The 10,589-nt window shown below is 36.9% G+C and overlaps 2 protein-coding genes across 2 annotated transcripts; both read left to right on the forward strand.

Annotated features, from left to right (window-relative positions):
- The first annotated feature begins 95 nt into the window (after window positions 1-95).
- cenpn (centromere protein N) lies at window positions 96-1,169 on the forward strand. The gene is made up of 3 exons (XM_052532001.1): window positions 96-250; window positions 421-544; window positions 644-1,169. Exons 1-3 carry the CDS (start codon window positions 179-181, stop codon window positions 763-765), a joined length of 318 nt encoding a protein of 105 aa, XP_052387961.1. The 5' UTR covers window positions 96-178; the 3' UTR covers window positions 766-1,169.
- A 1,353-nt stretch (window positions 1,170-2,522) lies between these two features.
- atmin (ATM interactor) lies at window positions 2,523-10,333 on the forward strand. Its single transcript, XM_052530865.1, has 4 exons — window positions 2,523-2,821; window positions 6,315-6,440; window positions 6,604-6,803; window positions 7,051-10,333. The coding sequence occupies exons 1-4, from the start codon at window positions 2,606-2,608 to the stop codon at window positions 8,741-8,743; spliced, it is 2,235 nt and encodes a 744-aa protein (XP_052386825.1). The 5' UTR covers window positions 2,523-2,605; the 3' UTR covers window positions 8,744-10,333.
- The last annotated feature ends 256 nt before the right edge of the window (window positions 10,334-10,589 follow it).

Genomic DNA, 10,589 nt, shown 5'->3' on the forward strand with positions numbered 1-10,589 from the left:
CTCTCGTGTCATGTCAAATTAATTTTGATAAATAAGTCGCACCTGACTATAAGGCGCAGGACCAGCCAAACTATGAAAAAAACGTGCGACTTATTGTCCGGAAAATACGGTATATGTAGTTTTGTTGGTCTTTTTTACAGATCCCTGTATTGGAAAAGAACACAGTGGTCATGAAGACATGAGGCATCAGATGTCCTGTGAGGCGTTTGGACATGGTCCTACACCAAAGCTAGAAACAGCAGTGTACAGAGTGAGTGTGTGAACCTCTGATCTCACGTAACCATCTTTAGATTGAATTTCATTAGTCTGTTACATAAAATTACATATTGCATCTCAATTAACCACAACAAATAGCCTAAACAAACTTTTTGACATTTATAAATGGGCTTTACTACATGGATCCTCTTTTTTTTCTCTTAGCTTGAGACAAGGTACAGGGGAAATGGCAACCAAACCCTCAGTGACAGAGAGGAGTTCTTCAGAGGGGTGGTCAGGTTCTCAAGCAGCAGTCTGCTAGACTCCTTGCGTCACTGTGTTGCTTCAGGTGAGAGATGACAGAAATTGCCTATGCTTCTCAGTCAGAACCTCAGCACTGTTTTCTGCTTCACTGCAGTTAATAAAGTATTTATTTTTCTATTGGCAGGCATGGCTGAAGGTCCAGTCACTCCGCTATTGTCAGCCATCACTCAGAGAGGAAGGAATTATTTTGTTATCACAGACAAAGGCCCTAGTGTTTCCAGCCAAGCATCAGCACAGAGAGCCTGACCACATCTGACATTGCAGAGAAATATCAGTTCAACCAGGATATTCATACATGGGAATATATATTTAGCATCCTCCACAGCTAAAACACTTTAGAGTAGCCATGTGTATAGTCTATCAGCATCATAAGAGGACATGTCTGAGACCTCTGTAATGATCACTGATCCAGCAAGGAGAGAATGTTTTTACATTTAAGCTTGGTAATACAGCCTGTATGATTTTAGTGTCATTTTAGCTTGGTTTTAAATAAAGGTTTTGATAGAAAAAAATATTTTTTTTCCTACTAAGTTTTGTATTTCTGAAATCACATTTAACTTTTAAACAACTTTACCCAACTGTCATGCGTCGTTCAACCCTATAATATTGCATGACCGGATTATAATAAATGTTGACAAAGGAAATTCAAAGTTGATTTACACTTGTTATTTTTTATTTTTTTTATCATGAATCCTTACTCTTTTGCAGTACCATAATTTTGGCTAAAATACAATTAGTAACTTGGTATCAATTAAATTAAATCTGAAAACCTCTTACACTGTCTGAAGTGTTGCTTTGCTCTTTTCAAGATAATGTTGAAAATACACTGTAAACCTGTATATCAGAAGAATTTTTGGGCTTTTTATGAGCCAGCACAAATTAATTGCATGATCTACTCTATGGGGAAATGCCACTTTAAAATTAAATTCAGGAATAAATTACCAACTTTATTCAAACAAAAATTGTGATATCAGTATTAAATGCCGACATTTTCTGTTTCTATGGCAAGTACAAGAGAGAAAAGATGTGTGTCAAGTTTGATTTTTTTTTTTTTTTAGTTTTGATAGATTTAATCTCCAACCATAAATATTGGACCCAGTCTTTTTACCAAATATATCAAAAATATAATAAAATATAAAGAAAAGGAAATGATAATGAATGTAAAATCCGTTCAAAAGTTTGGGGTTAGTATTTATTTTTTTATTTTTTAAGGATCCATAAGGAGCAAACAAAAGTTACCAACTGTAACCTGAATGTTTGAGGCTTCCAGTGTCATTGACCTCCATTTATAGCTTAACAAAAAAAAAGTAACTTATATCCCTTAGTTTTAGAAGATATATAGCTTTTTTTTTTAAGAATATCAAAAATACAACAAAAGCAGTAATATTGTGAAATAGGTTTACTATTTAAAATAATTGCTTTCTATTGGAATATATTTAAAATATTTATTCCTGTGATCAAAACTAAATCTTTAGCATCTTTACCCCAGTCTAGAGTGTCACGTGATCCTTCAGAAATCATTCTAATATAGCTGATTTTGCCCCAGCTTGATCTATGCCAGTGCTACTCTGTCAAAATATTTACTATTTTAGTGCTGTCCTGGTTTATAACTTTGTCCAATTAAAAAATCCATTCCATTTCCAATTTTGCTTTCATGGTATGTTAGTAATTATGATGTGCCTAACAATGTTAATTCCCTGTCTTGCGTGTGCAAGACCAAGATGTACATTAAAACAATAACCTTTATGATGTTAATAAATATTTATATTCAAAAAATTATATTTAAAATTTCTAATAATGAACATGTTTATGGTCTAATTTATATTTATATTTCAATCCTTCTGTTCATCAAAAACCCTGATGATAAAAGTATATCTTGTTGTTCTGTCTACACTGGTTGCTGTACTATACTATTTTTGACATAAATACATTTGGAACGTTCGCTTACAAATAGCGTACATCCAGCTTGTGGGCGTATGCTTGGCGTATGCGTCTTCCGGAAGTAAATGTGCGGACTGTCCGTTGTGAGTTGGTTGCTATGCGACGTGTCCCGGAAGTGAATGTGTACGTTGTGGCGTGTTGAATCATGGCTGCGTCAACAATCAACAGTAATAGCCATCACAAAGGGCAAAAATGTAACGAGAAGCTGCCTTTACAAGGCAGAGAGATTGTTAAACCCTCCATAACAGAGCTCACCAAAGAAGTGCGGACCAACATCCTCTGTACGGTGGAAGGATGCGGGAAGATTCTGCCTAACACTCCAGCACTCAACATGCATCTGGTCAAGTCCCACAGAATCAAGGTACAACATTATATTAAAACCAAGATACATGCTATTTTAAGTTTTTTATGTTTTTCACTTTTGATCTGCTTAATTTTTAGTCTTATTTCACTATTTTCTTGACTCTTTTCCAATCTATTTTGCCTTTATAATCTTGTTTTCTGATTCTGACTGATGAGAATTACTTTGTGTGTGTGTTTGATATTAAAATAAATTAAATTAAATTACATTACATTTATGCATTTAGCAGACGCGTTTATCCAAAGCGACTTACATTGCATTCAGGCTAACAATTTTCTCCTAACATGTGTTCCCTGGGATTCGAACCCCCAACCTTGCACTTGCTAACACAATTACATACGTTACTCTAAACATAGCTATATAACATGCACTAGATTAACCAGGGGGGTGGAATCCCCCTGGTGAAAAAAAAGACAAATAGCATCCCCCGAAGCACCCCCTTTAGATTAAAAATGTTGTGTATTATGTCAAATTTATTATTCAAATTAAATGTTACATTTCTCTACTTGATAATTTGTAATTCATTAACTAATCAACGGCGATTGGCCAATCAGGTTCTGTTCTGTAACTTTTGAAGTTCTTTAAAGAAGACAACAGAAATTAAAAATTAAATTAAATTTGTGCATTTAGCAGACGCTTTTATCCATAGCGACTTAGTGCATTCCACATTTTTTACCTAACATGTGTTCCCTGTGAATCAAAGCAGTGGTTCCTAAACTTTTTGAAAGCATGGCACCCCTTAGTAGGGTTTTATTTTATTTTATTTTATTTTTTCATGGCACCCCATCTCATAAAAATGCATGTGTACATGCATATATGAAATGAAATCCAGATCAACAAACATCATATGAAGCATAAACAGCAGCATTAATTTATTATGAATGTATCACAACAGACAATATATGAGAAGCAACCTATTAAAAAATCTGTCCAAAGACCATCTGTCTTTTACAACTGGATGAGACATCAACAGACTGATTTGAACCATTTACTGTAAAACACAATTAAAGATCAACATTTAACTCTTCAAATTATAAAAAGTTCTTATCATTTCAAATAAATGTTGTAAAATTGTGTTCCTCATTTGATTTGTACAAACCTGACTTTATAACAACAAATTACACAAAGTTTAGGAAGCCTATACAAAACTGAAGATCAGTAAACACTGTGGAACCAAATAAATAAGAAACGCTATGAAAGAATGGAGACATGGCATATTTGATGTAAAATAAACTAAAAATACACAGTTTAAATCAATTTAAATCCGCAAACACTGTGGAACCAAATAAATAAGAAACAAATGTTTAAAAAAACTTGCAATATCACCTTGGATACATGGCAGATGTCAACAGGGTTTAAAAAAATAATAATATTTGCATATCATTTTGAAACTCTTCTGTCATCGTCTTGTCGCTTCTCCTCACATGTTAAATGGAATCTGGTATGTGAAGCGACTGTCGGTTGGCATGCTGCATTGAGCAGCCACGTTCAGTTTTCATTTTAGTGAACAAAATGATGTTTATTCGGAACCTACTATAAAATCAAAACTATACGGTGGGGGCGTGACTTAACTAGTGTTGTTGCTTCACACGGGTAAAACCATCAACACCTTTTCTAAAATGAATTTTGTGTCTTGTCAATCACTGCGTGAGATATAAAAATGACCTGTACAAAGGGCAGAGCGGGCGATTATCTCCTGAGAACAGTCCAATTGATGTTAAATAGGCTAGCCTACATTAAACTTCAAATAAGTATGAATATATCAGTGTTTTTTTGCTTATTTTCATGTGGACATGATCAGTTGTTGGTGTTTTGATTATTATTATATGGTATTATAGTATTTTAGTTTGTTTTAATTGGGAAAAATCTCAGATTCTGCGGCACCACCAGCCAGTTGTCACGGCACCCACTTTGGGAACCACAGGTGTGTTTCATTCCTTTAATGAATCTGTTTTTGAACGAATCACGTGTGCCAGTGATTCAACAGTCTATTCACTTGTTTAATTTCTAATTGAATCAGCCGTTTTGAATGAATCATTTGATTTGTATGATTCAGTAAATCATTTATTAAAACAGGGATTTGATGCCACCTATGTGCGGTTTTATTGCCATCTTTATTTATCCATGACAGCCCTAAACAAGCCTTGGTGCCAGCACTAAAACACATTCAGCAAAATCTTGTTTAATTAATAGTATTGACCCAAATTATTCCATTTCAGGCCCTGAAAAAAACCCTAATAATACATTTTCATAAAATAAAAACCTTTTTAGACAAATTTTTTAATCATTTAAAATGACCACACCATCCACCCTGAATTATTATTTTTTTATATACAATTCGACCACTGTATAAAACATGCAATACAATAATGACTTTGAACTTTTAGTTAGTTAAAGAAAATTAATCATTACAAACCCAAATGAGAAATATATCTGAAATTATTGTATTTGACTGCATGTGTTATAATATAAAGAGAAACCACACAGTTAGAGCTATTCTGGGGATGTTAAGCATCTCATTATCAACCTTTTTTTGCCAGCTCATAGCAGGATTGACATTATATTGAATGAGACCTGCTTCACAGGCTGAAAGCCTGAGTGATGTAACCCAGTTTGCAGCACAGAACGAGCCAGGGCTGTTTGCCAGGCATGAATTCTGATTCCTGCAGTCTTTGTGGCACCGAGGAGGAAGGACCAGAATGTTCTTAAACCTCAGGGTTGGGAGGCTTTGCTAATTTCATGCATTCTTTTTCACACGTAATCATTATTTTATTGCATTCCTCTGTGAATAAACACAAGCAATAGAGAACCCTGGTGTCTATTTGCTGTTCAGTATGGGAAAGCATTGTACTGTTGTTGTTCTTATTGCAACTTGTTGATGAAAAAACACATAAAATCCAACCTTACCATTCAGACTGAAAAGCATTAAAGGAATAGTTCATCCGATAATGATAATTTTTTTCATTATTACTCACTTTCATGCTGTATTTACTTACATATGTTTTCATGTCTTCTGCAGGAAAAATAAAATAGAATATGATCACTTTTTATGAATCACAGACCAAAATGTGATGAAAATGAAATGATGGTGGCATGGTGCTAATACTGACCACCGAAGCATCACGTCACTAATGCCTCAAAATGATGTGCTCATGCCATCACAACTTCGATTTTTCTTCCTCAGGCACACAATTTATCTGCCTGTGCTTATTTGAATTTCATTTTGTTCAGTGACCCACACTGAGTGGATTATTCTCCTCAGGGTCAATCCGATGGCTTTTCAGAAGCATGTATCTCCTATTTCGAAAGTCTGTTTCCTATGAAGGGGAACGTCTCGGATTATGTAACCTTGGTTCCATGAATAGTAAATAAGATACTGCTTGGCTTGCTATTCTTCTCCATGTTCTCTAGCTACTTGAACAAGAAGCAATATTATTGTTGCTTCATTGTCAACTTTTAAAGTTGTTTCTTTCTATATTTCTTTTGATTTCAGGAGGGTCTGGTCAACCCCACAATTAGAAAGGACATCAAGGAATCACAAAAGCTCTACTGTTGCCCAATAGAAGGCTGCCCAAGAGGATCAAACAGACCCTTTTCTCAGTTTTCGCTTGTTAAACAGGTACCTGTCATTGTCTGGGGTTTTCTGTGATGTTATTGTACTTTACCTTTGGTAAACTGGCACTAAATATTGTATTCTCTTTTGGAAATTGATATATAATTTATGTCCTGCTCGGAAAAAGAGCTGCTGACTAACATGTTTCCTAATCTTACTAATGGTGTAGCACTTTATGAAGATGCATGCAGAAAAGAAGCACAAGTGTTTGAAGTGCAGTAATGGCTACAGCACCGAGTGGGACCTGCGGAGACATGCTGAGGATTGTGGGAGGACATACAGCTGTACATGTGGGTGTCCTTATGCCAGTAGAGCAGCACTGCTCTCTCATATCTACAGAACAGGCCACGAGCTTCCCAAAGAGCACAGGTACTCATTTTAACTGGCTAAGAGTTAAAATTTTAGAATAGGAAATCATAAAAAAGAGCGTGGTGTGATTTCAACCTTGGCTTGCATAAATCATAATACTAATATATCTTCATTCAAATAGATAGCTTATCTGACCTAGGATAATATGTGGCTCAGGACAGCCATTCCGTCCGTCATTTTTAACGTATATCCCAGTGTAAGGTTGTTGATCATACTGTGCATCTTATTAAAATGCAGTGTCTTCTAGGTATCCACCAGTGAAGAAGAGGAAAATGGAAAGATTGTCAAGCAGTGCAACAAATTTGATGTCGGATGAACTAATAAATGAAATTCCAGACTGTATGAAAAAGCTCAGTGAAGGAGTAGTCCCCAACATACTATTCTCGGGAGCCTCAGACACAGCACAACACAAAATAGACCACCCTAGAAACACCCAGAAACTCCTTCTCCTGAAGCCCAAAGTGGCCCTAGTCAACTTTCCTATTATGCAGTTCACCCACCTGCCTGTTCTCCTCCCCTCTGCGGAAAGTAGTGCCTTGAGGTCGTTGGTCTTGTCTGTGGATGCGCAAGGGTCTATAAGCACTGTGCATATTTTGGCACCGTCAGTCAGCACAGTGGTGCCTGATGTGAACAATAAGACATTCAAAGAGTCCTTTCCTGTGCATACATCAGGCCCAGAAACAAATAGCACAGGGGTACAGGTCAATCTTGAGAATCAAGACTCTGTGGGAGATCCAGTGGATCTTGGATCCAGAAACAAAAGCACTTCAACAAACATTCAAACTGACTTAAGATACCTCAACAAAGGGATGGATGCTGGACCATTGACTGCTTCCCACTGCTGTGAGGCCTCAGTGTCCTCTTGTTCTCAGACAGACATCAGTGTAAACGCTCAGATTCAGCTGCCTGTCAATGTGCAATCCCAGACGCAACCCTCGCGATTCAAAGCCACGTTTTCCATTGGAGCACAGACAGATGTTTTCAGCTTCTCTTCCTTTAATGTGACCCGAGAAACACAAACAAGCTGTTCTACAGCCCCAGGGGATGAAAGCCAAATGGACCAAGCAATGTGCACAAATCTTTTCGATTCTGATACTCTGAGTGTCTCCACTCAGACTGCAGTGGCTGATGCACATTTCAGAGCTAGTGGTCTAGAAGATCATCTGACCAGCACTGGAGCTGGGTTTTTTGAGGACAAGACTTCTGCATCCATGTGTTTTGGGGCCCAGACTGACATTTTGCATCAAAACACAGTAGCAGACAACCAGACACAAACCATGATACTCTTTCGTGACCTTGAAAATATACTTTCTGACAGCATGACCGGGGCAGCTTCAGGCTGTCCCTCCGGTTTACCTGCTACGCATGAACCGCATCACACTGGCATTGACTTTGACTTTGAAGAGTTCCTTAATGCGACACACATTCAGACACAGACGGAAGAAAGTGCTTTGAACAGTCTGAACACAGCAACATTGGAACTCCTAGATATTGAGACACAGACTGACTTCCTGCTCTTCGACAACCTTGGTAATGGGCACAACGGTGACGTTGGAACAAGGGTGCAACCAAGTGATCTGGAGCTTGAGATGTTTGACACTCAGACCCAGACAGACCTCAACTTCCTGCTAGACACAGGTGGGCACATGCCCCTTGGCAGTATCCTCAGACAGTCTAGTTTCAGCATGAGCACCGAGTCCTCAGACACAGAAACACAGACTGATGTCAGGCCTGCTCCACTTTCTCTGCCATGCTCCCATGATGGGCAGGTGAGGCTCAGCAGTGCTGAAACCCAGACTGTATCTAGTTCCTTTCAGAGCCTTGGCCACCTCTTCCACACTAGCAATGAGACCCAAACAGCAGTGGATGACTTCCTTTCAGCTGACTTGGCCTGGAACATGGAGTCTCACTTTAGCTCGGTGGAAACCCAAACGTGTTAGGAACTCGTCTCACTATTTTGACACTATGGGAAAGCCAAGAGCTGAAGGCTCCATCAAAGGTGATTTGGCTGATTTAGCTCAGATAATGAAGGAGTCATACCTAGTATCTTTCCAGCAAGGGTGGCAGAACAAAACAGTCCATACCAACCATTTAGAGCTCAAGAATTTAGTTTTTAGACACAAGTCGTCCACAATAAGGCATTGCATATATGCCCAAGTCTAAGGATGTATTAATATACTTTTGCAGCACTTTATCACCTCACTATTAATGTTCAACATATATTGTTAGTCCTAAAAGTATTTTGTTTTTGTACATGCTGTTTTTTTTTAACCTTGAGCTTTTTGTTTGCTTTGTGGTATAAACAAATGCATGTTACATTTAATAGTGCAATGACCTAGACGCATCTAAATAGCCACTGTGAGAATATTTAGGTCTTGATTCATTACAGAATTCATGCAAATATTTCTTGCTGACTGTTATGGCATGATAATATAATCGTTACATCCTAAATCAGTTGAATTTGCATCTTATGCATGTTTCAGACATCGCATTTCCTTCAAAACTGAGATGCGGATTTGCTCTTGTTTACTGTGGTTTGCGTTCTGTACTGTGAGTAGATTCAGATACGCAAACCACAAATGTTTACTGTTAAACAAAACCTTTAATATTTCTTTGAAAGCAAGTATCTGTTTTCGTGGAATATGTTCCTCCCTCCTTATGATTTCAGTTAAAAGTTTACACATAGTGTATAAACCTTTTTGTTGATGCCTTAATTCAAGTGTTAATATGCTTTCGATTGAGATAATGAAACAGTGCTGCTTAATGGAGATGTAAAAATGCTGATCTTTGTGTTTTCATTTTCTTTATTCCCGTTTTCTTTATTCATACATATTTGTTTTTGGTTCTTATGAACGTTTCAACTTTGTGTGTCAAAATTCACTACTCTTTGGCCTTAGTACACTAAATATAAAAGGCAACCATAGCTTTTTTTTTATTCAGCATTGTGTGTGTGCGTGTGTGTGTAAGTGGGATATGCTTCTAATTTTTTTCATTTTCTTTTTTTGTGAAATGTCCAATTTATTTGTACTCCTGTACTTAATGTATATAGTGGAATTTCCACAAGTAGAATGTAAGCGACGCAGTGTCTGTTCCCTTTATTGACGTCACAATGGCTGCTTCTTAACATTACCGCAAAAGAGCTTTAGTATTTTTATGCCAAACACTAGGAATTCTAGCATTCATGATATTAGGATCTTGGAATAAATACTGCAAATGTACAAGTTAATATTCTGTAGGCGATGATGTCATAGTTTAAACTGTTGTGATCGTAAACTTGAAAGTGTCCAGCTAAGCTCAAGTTTTTCGCTGTAAAGAGTGCATGCATATTTTTGTGGCAAGAATAACTTTTGTTACTTTTTGTTTTTCAACATGTGTCTTATTTAACTTAGTGTAGGACATAATTTATAACTGAGTATAATAATGATAAAATGATTATTATTTTTGTTCTTTAGAGGCTGCCATGTGTATAATTGGGCTATGTTCTGTTTTGGCTATGCTGATGCACATGAAACTGGAAAATAAACCACAGAAGAAAAAAAATGGGTTTTATTTTCTTCTATTCTCTGCTATTCTCCTGAGCAAATATTAGTGTCTGCAAACGACTGTGCTCTAAATTGGGTTAATTTTGTCAAATCTAGCTGTACGGAGCTTTGTAGAACATTCTCAAGTTGTGAAAAATTTGATGGAACCAAAATAATACTGTTGTCGACCACGGAAGGCTGCATTTTTGTCTCTGATTATTATTCAAAGCCATATACATACAAATGGCACGTGATATAAAGTACT

The sequence above is a fragment of the Carassius gibelio genome, chromosome A18 (assembly GCF_023724105.1).
Source record: "Carassius gibelio isolate Cgi1373 ecotype wild population from Czech Republic chromosome A18, carGib1.2-hapl.c, whole genome shotgun sequence".
NCBI classification, from domain to species: Eukaryota; Metazoa; Chordata; class Actinopteri; order Cypriniformes; family Cyprinidae; genus Carassius; species Carassius gibelio.

Coding starts and splice junctions, on each gene's coding strand:
- cenpn (XM_052532001.1), top strand. CDS start 179: ATGAGGCATCAGATGTCCTGTGAGGCGTTTGGACATGGTCCTACACCA. Junction 251..420: donor TAGAAACAGCAGTGTACAGA/GTGAGTGTGTGA, acceptor TTTTTCTCTTAG/CTTGAGACAAGGTACAGGGG. Junction 545..643: donor GCGTCACTGTGTTGCTTCAG/GTGAGAGATGAC, acceptor TTCTATTGGCAG/GCATGGCTGAAGGTCCAGTC.
- atmin (XM_052530865.1), top strand. CDS start 2,606: ATGGCTGCGTCAACAATCAACAGTAATAGCCATCACAAAGGGCAAAAA. Junction 2,822..6,314: donor TCAAGTCCCACAGAATCAAG/GTACAACATTAT, acceptor TTTTGATTTCAG/GAGGGTCTGGTCAACCCCAC. Junction 6,804..7,050: donor GAGCTTCCCAAAGAGCACAG/GTACTCATTTTA, acceptor AGTGTCTTCTAG/GTATCCACCAGTGAAGAAGA.